This window comes from Dinoponera quadriceps, unplaced genomic scaffold (assembly GCF_001313825.1).
Source record: "Dinoponera quadriceps isolate SergipeBrazil2010 unplaced genomic scaffold, ASM131382v1 scaffold1270, whole genome shotgun sequence".
NCBI lineage: Eukaryota > Metazoa > Arthropoda > Insecta > Hymenoptera > Formicidae > Dinoponera > Dinoponera quadriceps.
In genome coordinates this window covers 1835967-1852662 of record NW_014555716.1, presented here as the reverse complement: position 1 = coordinate 1852662, position 16696 = coordinate 1835967, and the positions used below count along the sequence as shown (strand labels likewise).

Genomic DNA, 16696 nt, shown 5'->3' with positions numbered 1-16696 from the left:
ACTTTAGTACATAGAATAACAAAAGGAATCGATTGATGATATTGATTTTTGGTACTAATTTTTCACACATTCAACATTAATACTTCGTAAAATGCAATAGAATTTATATATATATATATATATATATATATACATCTATGTTTTTCTCACAGCAATTTATCTTATATATCATTCCTACAAAAATATGAAGGTGAGACTATTGAAGAAAGAACTCTGCTGAATAGTTCATCTCTTTTATGTTAAATAAAATACTAGGACAGGATATAAAATATCTCATAAAGTATTCATTCGCAACCATAGAACCTTAGACAAATAGGATTATGATGTTTCATTTGCTTTAAGAGATATTCAAGATATCACTGATGAAAATTAGGCACCTATACTACTGTTATATATTATCAATATCATATCTGTTATATATACTACTGTTTCAAATATAAATGTAAAAAATTATAGTATTTTATATTTCATCATATTTCTTTCTTTAGGTACATTGAAACCTGCAGATATACCAACAACATGGCTGGATATGGTAGATCCATGTATAAAAATCATGGAGTCTCAAGTCAAAATTGAAGTTGAAGCTGCCATGACTTACCTTGCAATGGTATATATAAGTCCGAGAGTCTATTTCAATAGTATTAATTTAACATATAATCACTCAAATATATAACTTTATATATATGTAGCTTTTTAATACAAATATGATACTTAAATACTTTACTTTATTTCAATATTTTACTAAAATATATATAATTTATAAATTAAATGCAAATTGGTAAATATATATTGATATTTGTTTTACTTTATTAGGGTGCACATTTTGCACGTGATACTATAAATCGCCCGGGATTTAGCAAATTTTTCTTTGAAAGTGCAAGCGAAGAAAGAGAGCATGCATTAAAAATTATTGAATATTTATTAATGCGTGGGCAACTTACGAGCGATGTTAGTAAGCTTCTCAAGTTTCCTTTGGTGAGTATTCCATTTTATAGGCTTTTTACGAATGTTCTGGAATATTTAAATAGAGATTATAAAAAAATTGATTTTTTAAACATAACTAATAATAATAACAAATTGTTTTTTTTTGCTACAAATATCATATCTGCTTCTTTTTTGTTATTCAGAAACCGATACGCGAAGAGTGGAACAGTGGAAATGAAGCTCTCATCAACGCTTTGAACTTAGAATCCCAAGTTACGCACAACATTCGTGATATAATCGTAAAATGCGAAAATCCTCAAACATACGCCTTCAATGATTATCATGTGAGTATTATATGAAGATAAAAGTCCAAATCTTACAGGAATAATACCTATTATTAATACATTGTGATCTTCCACAGCTGGTAGACTACCTCACTTCTGATTTCTTGGATGAACAATACAAAGGCCAACGCGATCTTGCCGGTAAAATTTCGACGTTGGGTAAAATGATGCAAACGCACGGACATTTGGGAGAATTTTTATTCGACAAAAAGCTATTGAATGGTGAAATATGAGTGTTTTAACGCGATCGTGATACTCTTATAAATAAAAAAAAATATATATACACACACACACACACACACACACACACACACACACACACACACACAAATATATATATATATATATATGTGTGTAAAATGATGGCCATATTTAGAATACATATACGATTTAGATGATTACATATTTGTATTTTATCGTATAGCAATATCGACTATAATAAGATTATAATAGTTTTGTGTAAAGCACATTTCTAAATGTGGCCTGTAATAAGAATACAAGAAACATACAAAATGTTTACAATGTTTGTTAATTCATAATAAATATATCTTCCTTAATAGATAAATAAATAAAATTATTTTGGGATTATTCGACGATACTTTTATCACCTCGAAGAAAAAGTAAATCTAAGTGTGCGCTCGACAATTTTTATAGAAAAAAATAAAAAATTGCGTCCAAGGTGTCCAAACATTAGAATTGAAATATTATCGAGGAAAGAATTAGAAAACAATGAAGAGCGAAGCTATTTTAAACATTAATATTGGATGTTTCCATTAATGCCTGTTCGAGTTAGTTTCCTTAGAAATGAAATATACGATAGACACAACCGTCTATTAACATCATACTTTATGACAATTTAACGTTGTCTATTATTGCCCATAGACATAGTAAGAATAGACTGAGCATGTTTTTTAAGAAGCAGTGAAAATCAGATAAAAAGAAACGAATAATAGGTGCCGTGTAGCTTTCTCTCTAATGAGGAAAGAGTGAGGAAAAAGAAGGTGCGGAGAGATGGAGAGAAAAAGTAAAAAAGAGTGAGCAGAAGCTGAATACTCGATCGTTCATGCACTACTAATTTTCTCATCACTATATAACTTTTTCTGGTGTGTGAACGATCGAGTATTCAGCTGTCTATTTACTCTTATCTTTCTTATATAATACATATATAAATATAATTTTATGAGTTGTTTTATTGATTATCACCAGAAAAAACGTGGTTTTCGGTGGGAGTTGCATTTCCAAACATTTCCTTATCAACTATTGCGAATTTTGCAAAATAGTACATGACTTTTCTATTCAGTTTAACTTATTTTACCCTCACACGAGCGCATTTAAAAATAGAGATACCCTATATATATATATATATATATATATATTTGCTATTGCATTTTTGTATAAAAGTTATATAGTTACATTAAGTAAAAATAAAATCTTTTTGGTAATATATACATATATGTATTTCGCAATTTTAATTTCCAGATTTCCTATTACACACTCAATTCTGAGAAATACTTTAAATTCCAGTAGAATTTGCAGAGAGCTCAATATTTCGGATTAAAAATATATCCAGTAAAAATTGATGTCACTTCAAAAATATTTGTCTCTTCATCCTGGTTTGTTTTTCTTATAGTATACAGGAACGGATGGCTTATCGTTAATTCCTCCTCGAAAATGATGGCCTCTATCATTACATCAATGTCTGTGACAGATTAGATAAAGCAGTGAAGATTAGATAAAAAGAGATCAATAATAGGTGCCGTGCAGCTTTCTCTCTCTAATGAGGAAAGAGTGGGGAAAAAAAAGGTGCGGAGAAATGGGGAGAAAGAGTAAAAAAGAGTGAGCAGCAGCTGAATACTCGATCGTTCATGCACTACTAATTTTCTTATTAGTATATAACTTTTTCTGTTACACATAATAATTATATAAAGTTACAAGCACCATAAAGATATTGTTAAATATAACATATTTTAAATGGTGACCTCAAATATTTCTTGAATAATACATTTTAAACAAATATAAAAATATAAAGATATCTTAATCGAAGTTTTAGAGTTTCGAGGGAGACATAAGGTGGTGACCTTAACTTTGTTTTATGACTTAATTGTTAAGTTAAAAGATTGGAATAATTACCAATTATATTTCTCCTGAACTATGAAAATTGTAGAGATTGTAGAAATTTGATCAGAATCCCACACCAAAACCATAACCATCTATGTCCGCATTCAGCTCATGTTTTGGCGATAAAGCCTACTAACAGATAATGCGAGCACATGTTCTTTATTTTCGTTAGTTTCTGTTTTGTTAGTTCAGCAAACGCTTTATACTCATTGTTATTTGTTAAAACGTCTGCTAATCTTCACCAACAGCCAATGCTAACAAACACTGTTGTAAGGATAAATTGTAGGCGTAAGCTTCTTTTCCTCTTTGTAGTTTGAGCTCAATAACAGACAAAAGATATTCGAAAGTTTCAGGAAGCATCCTAAATTATGCGTTAATTGGTTATTGTTTATCAATTATGTATTCTATTTTGAGATCAACTAAATTATTTTCTATATTGTAGACATCTTGACATAAATATATCTTTAGAAAAGGGCATTTTTTTATTTACACAAACGATATCCGAAATGAGCTTTTAAATCTTGATTCGTCAATATCGGTACTATTGTTTCTACATAATTGAGTATTCTGGATACTTTTTTTTCATTTATTTAATATTATTCATAATATAAATTCTCCATTATCACTATCATTCGATGACGCATCATCTACCAGCAGTGCTAATAATGTCTCGTCGAACGCACCCTATATGTACTGCTAAATATGCTAAATGCTTTTTCCCACGTGAATGTTCTAATATTTAATTTCATTAGTGATAAAACATTATTCAATCGGTTCGACGATATGCCCGTCAAACAAAGACATAATGCTTCTTCCGTTCTCATTGGCATTTGACTTGATGATATTATAGATGAACGGACGATCTACCTTAATTTTCTCCATTAAGATTCTAATAGATGAATGCACGGCCATAATTGTTTCCTAAAAAAAACCACTAATATTGTAAAATTGCTTATTCTTGATTTTAATTCTCAGTATGTCTCACAGTTATTCACAATGAAATCCCATTGTTTTACATGCAATTTAAATGAATAATGTTATTTATTATATTATTAACATTAGAATATACAGCCTTTACATAAATTTAATATTCATAAGTTGGTGATTAACGACTTCTTCTTAAAATAAAAAAAAATTGACTTCGACATAAAATTAAAAATTGTGTTGTTAGTAATCTTCCGTGATGCAATTCCAGAACTCGTAGCCATTATAAATATTTCAGTGTTTCTTGCAAAAAGATATTACTTTTGGTTAATCAGTAATAAATTATTGTTGTTCAGTAGTGACAAATCAAGATGTTTAAGAAGACTCAAGTGTTTCACGAAATATAAGATAAATCTATAACGTATATATATATATATATATATATATATATATATATATATATATATAATACAAAAGTTAATTCAATTAGCAATCCGCAACAGAAATTTTGATAACTTTCATCATATTGTTTTCGAGACATATAATTAAAAACTTGAATAACGCAACTATATGTAGAAACTTCCCAGTAAGCAAATTGATCGCAGACTGCGCGCAGATTGGCAGCAAGCTTGATCAGAATCTCACACCAAAGCCATACCTTCTGTATACGTATTCGGTTCGTATTTTAATGACAGAGCCTGCAATCCGAGCAGATTGGCAACAGAAACTGTGCAGAGCCTGCCGTTAAATTGCCCGCAGCAAGATATACTCGGTTTTTATCACCAATCTGCCGTCAGATCGTTACAGGCTCGGTTTCTGCCACCAATCTACTCGCATTGCCTGTCAACAGATTCTGTCGCATTTCTGGCAGTAGTTTGGCAACACAATGTAATAGAATAGAACCATATGTTAGATTTGTAGTTTTTCTGCCATTAAAAATTTTTTAACAGGCTTTACTCGAAATCTGTTTGCACATGTTTAGCTATTTGTGTACTTATTGTTTGTCAGTTACATATTCTATTCTCAAATCAACTAAATTATTCTCTATACTATAGACAGAATTATTTTCTATACTATAGACACATTGACAGAAATATATTATCTTTGGAAAAAGACATTTTTTATTTCCACAAATGATATCTGAAATGAGCTTTCAAGTCTTGACTTACCAACACCGGCACTTGTTTCTACATAATTGGATATTCTATGAATACTTTTTTCTTTTATTTAATATTTTTCATAATATTATAAATTCATTATTATCACTATCACCTGATGACGCATCTACCAGCTCTCGTATTTACAATGTTAATATCATTATCAAATCTCTTTGCTCTCTTCTGTTTTCATTGCGCATTAAGAAGTGGTAGGCCAATAACTTCCCGAATACATTTCAAGAATAATTGCGTACTGCGTATCATAAAACGGATATAACAAACTTTCAATCTTAACTCAAAGAAGTACATAAGAACACAACACGACGTGGTACAACTCGGAAATGCTAACGCTATGTTATCGCTGTCGCGCTATCGGCTTATTACGAACAGTGTTGGTAACGTTTGCATTTATAATGCTAATAACGTCTCGCCGAATGCACTCTATATGTAATATAATATGCTAAATATGCTAAATGCTTTTTCCCACGCGGATGTTCCTCAACATTTAATTTCGTTAGCAATCAAACATTATGCAATCGGTTCGATGATTTGTCCAATGAACAAAGGCAGAATGCTTCTTTCGTCCCCATTGCCATTTAACTTGATAATACTATAGATGAATGGACGATCCACTTTAATTTCCACCTCTATTGGGATAGAAAACGCCATTATAACCATTCCTGAAACAAACCATTAATGCCATAAGATTGCTCATTCTTGATTTTAATTTACAGTACATCTCACAACCATTCATAATGAAATCTTCATCACCATTCGCCATACTAAATATCATTTTTAACAGCTATATGTCAACACTACATAACCGCAAAAGAGCGGGAAAATCAATTGATTTTAAAATTAATTTCTTAGCTGCTCAAAAACATTTGGATTATTCATTTGTACACCTAATAATATAAAAGTTAATTAAATTAACAATCTGCAATAGAAATTTTGATAATCTTTATCGTATTGTTTTTGAGACATTCAATTCTAAATTTAAATAGTGTAAGCATATGTAGAAACTTCCTAGTAAGCAAATTGATCGTAAATTGCACGTAGATTGGCAGCAAATTTTATCAGAATCCCACACCAAAGCCATAACCATCTGTGTCCACATTCAGCTCGTGTTCTTGCGACAGAGCCTGTAATTCGAGCAGATTGGCAGCAGAAACCGCGCAGAGCCTGCCGTCAAACTGCCCACAGCAAGATATGCTCGATTTTAACGACCAATCTGCTCGCATTACCTGTCAGCCGATTCTGTCGCATTTCTGGCAGCAGTTTGGCAACATAATGTAATAGAACAGAACCATATGTTAGATTTGTCTTTCTGTCATCGAAAATTTGTAACAGGCTCTGTTCGAAATCTGTACAGGTTTAACTAAATATTTGGATATTTATTGTTTGTCAGCTACATATTCTATTCTCAGACCAACTAAATTATTTTCTATACTGTGAACATTTTGACAGAAGAAATATAACATTTTTGAAAATGAAGCATTTTTTATTTACATACTATTATTTCATACATAATTGGATATTTTGTGGATACTCTTATTCTTTTCTTTAATACTTTTTATAATATTACAAATTCTTCATTATCACTATCACTTAATGACGCATCTACCGGCTCTCGTATTTGCAATGTTAATATCGTCAACGAATCTCTTTGATTCGCCTCCATTTTCATTACGTATTGAGAAGTGGTAAGCCAGTAACTTCCCGAATACTTGCTAAGAATAATTGTGCACTGTGTATCCACACTTCATGAAACAGACTTCTGACCTTAATTCAAAGAAGCACATAGAAACATAACACAATGATACAAAGCAGAAATGCTAACACTATGTTGATATTGTTCATAGCTTACTATCGCTGTCGCGCTATTAGCTTTACAGTGTTGGTAACATTTGCGTTTATAATACTAATAGCGTCTCGTCGAACGTATTCTATATGTACCGTTAAATATGCTAAATGCTTTTTCCCACACGGATATTCTTCTAAAATTTAATTTCATTAGTAATCAAACATTATTTAGTCAGGTCGATGATGTGTCCGTCAAACAAAGGCACAATGCTTTCTCCGTCTTCATTGTCATTGAAGGTGATGATGCTATAAATGAACGGACGATCCACTTTAAATTCCACCTCCATTGGGATGCTAACAGATGAATACCCGACCGCAAAGGTTGCTGAAACAAACCATTAATGTCGTAAAATTGTTCTTGCTTGATCTTTTAATTTCCAGCGTGTCTCGCAAGCATTCGCGATGAAATTCCGTTATTTTACAAGCAATTTAAACGATGTTATTTATTATTGACATTAGTGGACATAGCCGGCTCAAAATTCGCATTTCACGTTTGAAAATGGCACGGAGACGACTCTTGATTGTATACGATAGCATTGTCTCTCACAGCTTGACTTCTCCAGGGCGTGTTGTCCATTTGATCAATCGTGAGCGTCAAGTGGAACGAACCACCATGGCGCTATCTATCGGTAAAAGTAGTAAAAAGACATTTGCTGGTCGGGTGATAACGTTTCTTTTACGCGTAAATATCACGATTTTGGAAACTTTGAATTGAAATATCTTAACTTCCGAAGCATGTAGGGCAAAAGTAAAGACAGTTTTGTGGAGTAATGTGAATCCAGAGAATCAAATAAGATCGTCCAAAACCTTGTCGGTTCGGCTGTTAATCGAAAGCCGTAATCGAAACGAGAAACTCGCCTATGTTCGACTAAACTTGGTTTCGCGACATGACCGTGTCGACACTTCGGTTATTATATATAGAAATAATAATTCTTTGTACTATCTATTTTTTAATGTATGCAGTGCCAGAAAACTAAATACATCATATTTATGAGACTTCTTTTGTTTACAACTTTTCGATAAACAATGAGCGAGACGACCGAAACTTTTTAAATACTACTCAAGGCAATCATCTTAACAACGTATCTCAAAGTCAAAGCCATTGACTTCTCTGCGCGTAAACTGAATAATTACCTAAAAAATAATTTTAAAAATAAAATAACGAGTTATATTTGTCATAGTATATACTTATTATAATCAAAGTTATTATAATATTATTGTTATAATAATTAAGTAAATATTATTATTGTATAATAATTAAATATACAGGTAACATTGCATCCAGAAATGTTATAATTCATCGTAGGTACATTGAGCGAATGTTTCCTAGTAGCACACTTCATTAGCGCTACATTGGCCAATGTTGAGCCAATATAACGCCAATGAAATGTGCTACTAGAGTTGCCCAATAAATGCCAAAATTCAAATAATATATCGCCGATGAATTCTGTTACTAGGACATTAGAGACTTGATCCGTGGATCAAATGTCCTCAAGCTGATATGGATCATAAAATTAAATTTAAATGTTTATTTTATTTTTTGTCAACAAATAGATTTTTGTTGACTAACCTTATTGAATAACCAACTTTTCATTTCAATATGTATACCTGGGAAAAATGATTATATATGAATTTTGTCTCTATATGGCCATATGTAATCAAATATGATTATATTTGTTCTACATTAAAAAAATCGTTACACGAATATAGTTGAAATAAATGTTTATGTTTATATGGCTGCCCACGATGTAGACGCTTAATTAATTAAATCAAACTATTTTCTCTGTTTTTCATCCAACGGCATTTTTATTTCGTATGGACATATATAATTAGATATGTAGCCATATATAGAGATAAAATTCATATATGAATCACATATAGTTATATATAATTATATTAATTATTTTTATAATTATATAGTTATATATAATTTTGTATGATTATATATAAACTTTTTTTCCCGGATATTTAATCTAATTATAAAATCTGACAGCTTAAAGAACAATTGAATATTGATGAAGAAAAGAATTGGACATCCCAAAAAATAAAACACATCTTCATTCGGTTGTTATCAGCGCTTAACGGACTAAATGATATTTTTTCACGTTTATTATAGTTAAGAATAAACACTGCTGCGAACATGAAAAAAAAATTAAATCTTCCATTGTCGAAATAATGGAGCTAAGGATCAAGTCTCCCAAAGGATCAAGAGTTTTTTCTTCACATGATACATCATTTACGTCAATATATAGTTAAAATGATTTTAGAAATAAAAGGATACGTGAGTGCGCAAAGATATTTCGAAGAAAAATTTAGCACAATACATTAATTATATCGTGAGAATTCATTTGTCTATTTAGGATCAAAATTTGAGTAAAAATCCGATAACAAATAAAACGGTAACTCAAAAAATACAGCACAGCTGGTATCTGTAATTTTTGGTTGTTACAGCATTAAATTGTTTCCTCAGAATTAAATATTACTCCTACGAGTAATTTCCTCAAAATGCGAATAACAAATCAGGAAATTGGGGGTATGTTTGTGTGCACGTATGGTATATGATTTTTTTTGCGATTTACTATTAAGTCGGTATGACGACCGTTCCGACGAATAGCGGCGCAATGTTACGGTTCCCGGACTCCTGATCCTCGGTAACTCTCACGATACTATAAAGGAACGGACGGTCGATCATCATCGTAGGCAATATCACCAGACAGCGTAATTCGATCTGCAACCCTGCAAAACAAACGCATCGATTGACGGTGCGACACCCGGCGACAAAGGTACCGATTGCTCCGATACGGTATCATCCGCAATGTAGAGCGACATAACAAAGGCGTCAGACATGCAACATCCTTCCTGAGCTGCGATGAGGACAATTATCGATTTCTAACTCATATTCCATGTATTCGTACCGATATGGTGGTTAGATAACGATAGATTTAGGAATATCGAAAAAATCGTCAACGCCTTTTCTTTGGCTCCCCTCCCCACCCCTTCCCACTCCTCTTAATTTTGAGCAGATGTGTGATATCGGCACAGATTTTCGTAGACGTGACAAAATAATAGGGAATCCAGTATCGTGAACATATGAATGTTAGTTTTTGTAGGATCAGGATAGCAAGCAGAAATAGAGTTAAACGAGGAGGACAAAATAAAATTTTCAAAAAAATTGATTTTTTTATTTACTTTGATACGTATAACTTTCAAAAATATCCTTTGAAAGTTTAGTGCCAAAATTCAAAAAATTGACCAACAAGGGAAGCAACTCAGCTGTTTCATCGTTTTTGATTCAAACTATATGCAGAAATGTTATGGATAAAGTCAATAACATATTTTGCAAGTTACAGCCCCTATCTTTGCGTTAAAAAAATGGCGGTATAATAATAACTTTCACATGTAGGGTGTCCCTAAAATCTAGAAACGGTCGAGCATTTCATAAACAATACATTTTAGAAAAGAAATGTGCCAGACAAAAGTTGTTCAAATTAATTAGTAGAATAAGATAATATAATAAGAAATAGAGGTTTCTATTAAAAAAATTAGTTTGATCTTGGTCTGATCTTGATAACGCTACCCATGGTCACATTCATACTGCCACTGAATGCGCTTTTTAAAATCTTAAAACTTTTGTCTGAAAAATTTTTTTCTAAAATGCATTGTTTTTGAAATACTCAGCTGTTTCTAGATTTTTGGGACACTGCATGTGAAATTTACTATTATATCGCCATTTTTTTGAACGCAAAGATAGGGGCTGTAACTTGCAAAATATGTTACTGACTTCACCCACAACATTTTTGCATAGAGTTTGAATCGAAAACGATGAAACAGCTGATACCCTTCCCTTAGAAGATATAAGATTTTCTGTCAAGCAAGATCGAATGCCCGAGCAATTAAGCGTCTGGCGAGTGTTCGGTCAGTCGGGAAGTAAACATCCCCTCTATCATGGGATCCTCGAACTTATTTACTTATCTTTTTATATTATGTACTATATATTTCTTTATACTCTATACTATGTACTCCTGTATTCCTTCTTTAGCTCATTGTATGGCCTGGCAACTTTTTTAGATTTTTATACAGAGAAAATGATCAATGTTCAAATCGAATCATTATTCTACTTTTTGTGTTCATATTGGAAACAGAACTGACACAAAGGAATATGCACAACGGCATGAAGAGCTACAAAACAATCAATATCAAGCAAAGCATGAAGGGTTCACTGGAAGGATGAAAGGTGTAATACCATTACAGAAATGTTTTTACAGATCTGAAACATTGTACACAATGAAATACATAAGTGATATCGGAGATAACGATTCAAAGATGTACAAGTAATAAGTGATATCGGAGATAACGATTCAAAGATGTACAAGTAAATCGTAGAATCTGAACCATATGGAAAACAAATAAAAATAATTAAGGAAAAGTGTGTGAATCATGTCCAAAAAAGATGGGAAATCAAAGCTTTAGAAACGTAAAAAAGATAATAATAAAGGATTTGGTGGAAAAGGCAAATTAACAGAAAAATTAATCAACAAATTAATTACATATTATGGACTTGCAATTTACCGGAATGCCTTTATCTTGGAAGAAATGACAAAATCAGTGTGAGTTATTTTTTACCCATAAAGATACTTCTAACGAATCTTCACGTCACGAAAACTATCCAGAAGATGTTGTCATGTGCTAATGGCGGTGAGCGAAAGCTCAAGGTACACTAAATGGTTCTCAACATGCTCAATCATTACACCCATCGATGTAATAAAAATCATCGAGCCTATATATCTTGAGCTCACAAGAAGACAATCAGAAGTTGCCTTCTCCGATTTAGACAAAACTGGTATATATCGTAGTATTACCCTCTCACGAATCGATGATAAAGTGACCAGATGCAATTCTCAGGCATTCGTGACAAAAAATGTGTTTAAAATTCTTAGTTTATAGTTCATTCGTACATATTGATTCACAACGACGGTTGTCGACGGTTGTCAGCTAACAATCGTAGCCGAAAGTGTAAGACAATTGACAAGGAAACCCAGTTGATTCAGATTTCATTTTGATTTCAACATCAAAAAGATAAATGTTTTCAAGTAATACAAAAATGCAGTTCTCTAAAGTGCAATTTTTTTTAAATTTAAAAAACCACATATCTGATATCCATGTATCTAATTATCTAAGACATCTTTTAAAGTCTTACACATACGCTTGTTTTTGAATTACATAAGTTAACAAAATGGACATTGTTCGGTCAATCTTAAGATAATTGGTTCGCATATGACAATACTTTAAAATGACATATAAATGGCATATGATAATACGTTAAAAGGATGATATTTGATACAATACAAAGAAGTTCGACGAATCTGTGTTAAATATTTGTAAACAGGATTTATAATGTACAGTTTTGACACTATATCAGTCAAGCTTACGTAATGTTTAAAAATTCATAACGAAATAATCATTTTTCGTACTTTGACGTATAATATTTTTGGGTAGGACTTTCCGTGTTACGTATATGTTTGTAAATATATCATATGTACCAAGAGACACACGAATACTATTAGAGACATTATTGTGATGTCAGATTTTTTTTATATTTTTCTGTATTTTTCGCATTTTTACGTATCAGTTATAGATACTTAAGGTTATTTAATCTTTCTATCTTTAAAAAAGATACGCATCATCAAGAGAGATACAAAGGGAGGTATAACGCGAAAAATTTGTCAAATCTTAATAGCAACTTTTTTCAGCTGTCATATACACGGTGACCCATTTTAATCGACAAACGGAGATATCTCCGAAACTACGCAACCTACGAAAAAAATGTTCGGATAAAAGTTGTCGAGGACAGTGGGGGTCATCTACCTGTACTAATGACCTTGACCTTGAGGTCAGTTTTCAAGATCATTTCAAGGTCAAGGTCACTTTTTTAAATTGAACCCCCTATTTTTAATGCCGGATTCAGAAAGAGCGAGAAATTTTACATCCAGATATGTATCAAAGCATAAGGTTAACATGACTTCCATAGNTATACACGGTGACCCATTTTAATCGACAAACGGAGATATCTCCGAAACTACGCAACCTACGAAAAAAATGTTCGGATAAAGTTGTCGAGGACAGTGGGGGTCATCTACTTGTACTATTGACCTTGAGGTCAGTTTTCAAGGTTATTTCAATGTCAAGGTCACTTTTTTAAATGGAACCCCCTATTTTTAATGCCGGATTCAGAAAGAGCGGGAAATTTTACATCCAGATATGTATCAAAGTATAAGGTTAACGTGACCTCCATAGGTCAAATGAAGGTCAAGAAACCACCCCTACCAAACCCCAAGCAGGCTAAACCACCTAATTCTGGGAACAGCGAGTTTAATCGTTTCTTTTTCTTTAAAATAAATTGCATTCCAATCCACAAGTAGACTGACTCACAAGCTCGTGCATTATCTTCGTTGTATTCATAATGTCGACGTTGTCGAACCAAATTTCTATCACAAGCTTATTGAGGTAAGTTTCGAACTGCTCAGTTGTTAGGATGTCTTTCATCTGGAAAACATTTAGTAAAAGCCTTCATGTAGCAAGGTTATGGCAAAGGTATTGTTATGGCAAACTATTATCATATCACTAATTTGATTTGCAAGGTAGCCTGCCATACTGAGAAAGTGGCTTTAAAGAGAGTTTAATTAGTTCAAAAAATTTGTAATTAAACTGTACGGGGCAACATTTAAAACTATTAATTCGTCAAATCTGAAATGACGAAATATCTTTCTTACGTTTGGCACCTGCTTAGGGTTTGGTAGGGGTGGTTTCTTGACCTTCATTTGACCTATGGAGGTCACGTTAACCTTATACTTTGATACATATCTGGATGTAAAATTTCCCGCTCTTTCTGAATCCGGCATTAAAAATAGGGGGTTCCATTTAAAAAAGTGACCTTGACATTGAAATAACCTTGAAAACTGACCTCAAGGTCAATAGTACAAGTAGATGACCCCCACTGTCCTCGACAACTTTATCCGAACATTTTTTTCGTAGGTTGCGTAGTTTCGGAGATATCTCCGTTTGTCGATTAAAATGGGTCACCGTGTATAACAATCGTTATCAAAAATTGTGCATCTCACATATCAATTTTTGGAAAACTAGGTAGTCAATTTTTTGTAATTTTTTATAATATTTCTACTAATCCCTTTTATCGTCTTCACGATTTTTCATCAAAACCGTAAGAGCAGTTTGGTTGCTGAAATTAGAAAAGTGATATCGGAAGCCGTTTTTGTATCTGTGATGCGTGATAAATAGTGCTAACTTTGACTTGAGCTATTTTAGCTTCAGTATGGTCAAACTTTTTCTAATTTTACACGCGTGCAAATCATGTTTCGATTAACATAAAGTTGAAATTTGAAAGGATTCCTAAGAAAATTAATTTACAAGCCAATTATTTTAAGGCGCTTTCGAAATAACATATTTAGTTACTCCAAGAAATTATATATTATAAAAACCCATCATCAACAAACGACACCATAGACCAGAAATAATAATAGATATAGATAGATATACAACATCAATATGTTGTTTTTTGATGCCATTCTGTTAGTTGAGCCCATTTTTAGTTGAGCATCGGATCGACGACATGTCCACCAAAGAGCATAACGGTAGCGTGTTTGATGCCATAGTAGAAAGGTCTGTCGGCATTGAAAATAAATTCCGGTCGAAGAGAAGCCGGAGCAATAAAGACACCTAGAAAAGAGTATTTAAGGAAAACAACAAGAAAATATTCTGTGCTCACATAAAAACGAATTATTGGCAGTGACTGAAGCAAAGCTTGAACGTTCGCTTAAAGGTTCATAGTCAACTATCTCTTGCACTATTCCTTGCCCAAACCATGCCCGAAAAATAGAAATTTTACGTGAGATAAAAATGCATCCCATATTGATTATTCGAATTTTTGTTAAGAGAAAATCGTATTAATTATTTTGTGGTGATGAATGGACATTCATTGTTCACAAAGATAAAAATTATTTATTGTTTCTTACGTGCACAAAATTAATCATGTAGTACATTAAGTAAAATATTTTCGTTGCAATTTATAATCGTTATCAGACAACGTTTAGACTTTTGGCTCGACAATTTGGCCTCCAAATAGAATCACTTGTTGAGAATTGGTAAATTTGATATAAAAGAAGAATGGATGGTCCGCGTGGAACACTGATGTTGGAGGTATCGCTGCATAGGTCTGAAATCCTATTACTGCTTGAACACAATATAAGTAGTCAGTTAAAACATATTCAACCGATGGACTCTCGTCGATATCTTTTTGCTTATATGATGTACGAAATGTACTCGTTCATAATCGATAGTTGAACTCGTTGATAAGTTATTATGTGCGATATAATGTGAAAAAGAAAAAAAATATTAGGTTAAATATGTTATGTCATGGAAGAGGATGTACGCAACACACACCGCGTACAATCGCGAGGCTCAAACGTACTTGCAGGTCTGCAGATCAAATCAAGAACCAGAAGGGCCTATTTACTTCATTGCAAAATATACATTTGGTGGTTTTTTTAATTTAAGTTAACACGTTGACTGCCAACTACGAGATATCTCGTAGGTTGTTTACTTGCCCAGGATCCCAACTACGAGTTATCTCGTTGCTCCATTACTTGATTAAATCAAATTGGCTTCTTAGACCAGAATCGTGAAAAGTTCCGTGGCAGTCAACATATTAAAGATATCTTTATCTGGAATAAGACCATACGAGAGTGTTAAAAGAGGATTTTTGATTGAAGCAATTGAAAGAAAAATGAATGAATAAGTATAACAAACTTAGTTAAATTTAAGATATTTTAAATAAGGCAGTTTATTAATTATTCTAATATAACAATTTATTTTTCATACGGATGGATAATAGTGATAAATTGATGAGAAAATCGTTGTAAAAAATGTAATATTTCAAAGATAAAACGGCTAACTTACTAAATAGTTAACTCACAAAACGGTTAACTCATTAAACGGTTAATTCACACAATAGGAAGTATAGCTTAATATTAAACTTTATTAATCACTTAGGTATTAATCACTTAATATGAAGCATTACTGAATTAATCTGAAGTACCGGTGATCCTATAATTTAAGTGCTCAAAATTATTAGCCACTAGCAATAAAAACATTACGCAACAATAATTTATTACTGATCAAACAGTAATATTTTTCTGTAAGAATGTATAATCACTGCAACGGTTACATTGAAATATTTGTGATTATTACAAGTTTTGAATCACACATAATTAAATCACTAATAGTTACTGGCAGCAGTATTTTTTATATTCAAAATAAATAATGAATCATTACCAGTATTAAATTTCTATAAGG

At 32.1% G+C, this 16696-nt stretch overlaps 2 protein-coding genes across 6 annotated transcripts in view; one reads left to right on the top strand and one right to left on the bottom strand.

Moving 5' to 3' along the window:
• The window catches only part of LOC106745246 (ferritin subunit), a 5318-nt gene extending 3731 nt beyond the window's left edge, over positions 1–1587 (top strand). The window contains exons 2-5 of the mRNA XM_014620695.1: positions 489–607; positions 814–975; positions 1128–1268; positions 1346–1587. Coding sequence (XP_014476181.1) covers positions 489–607; positions 814–975; positions 1128–1268; positions 1346–1501 — 578 coding nt within the window. The 3' untranslated portion in view covers positions 1502–1587. The remainder of the gene's footprint in view (positions 1–488; positions 608–813; positions 976–1127; positions 1269–1345) is intronic.
• A 3996-nt stretch (positions 1588–5583) lies between these two features.
• LOC106745222 (antitrypsin-like) overlaps positions 5584–16696 on the bottom strand; it is a 45051-nt gene continuing 33938 nt past the window's right edge. The window contains exon 9 of one of the 5 annotated variants that reach the window (XM_014620612.1): positions 5584–6147. In XM_014620612.1, the coding sequence (XP_014476098.1) occupies positions 5996–6147 (152 nt within the window). In that variant the 3' untranslated portion in view covers positions 5584–5995. Of the gene's footprint in view, positions 6148–7013; positions 7656–9673; positions 10067–14342; positions 15062–15323; positions 15572–16696 lie in introns of those variants that run through there. The other 4 variants (XM_014620608.1, XM_014620610.1, XM_014620616.1 and 1 more) reach the window with 4 other exon arrangements.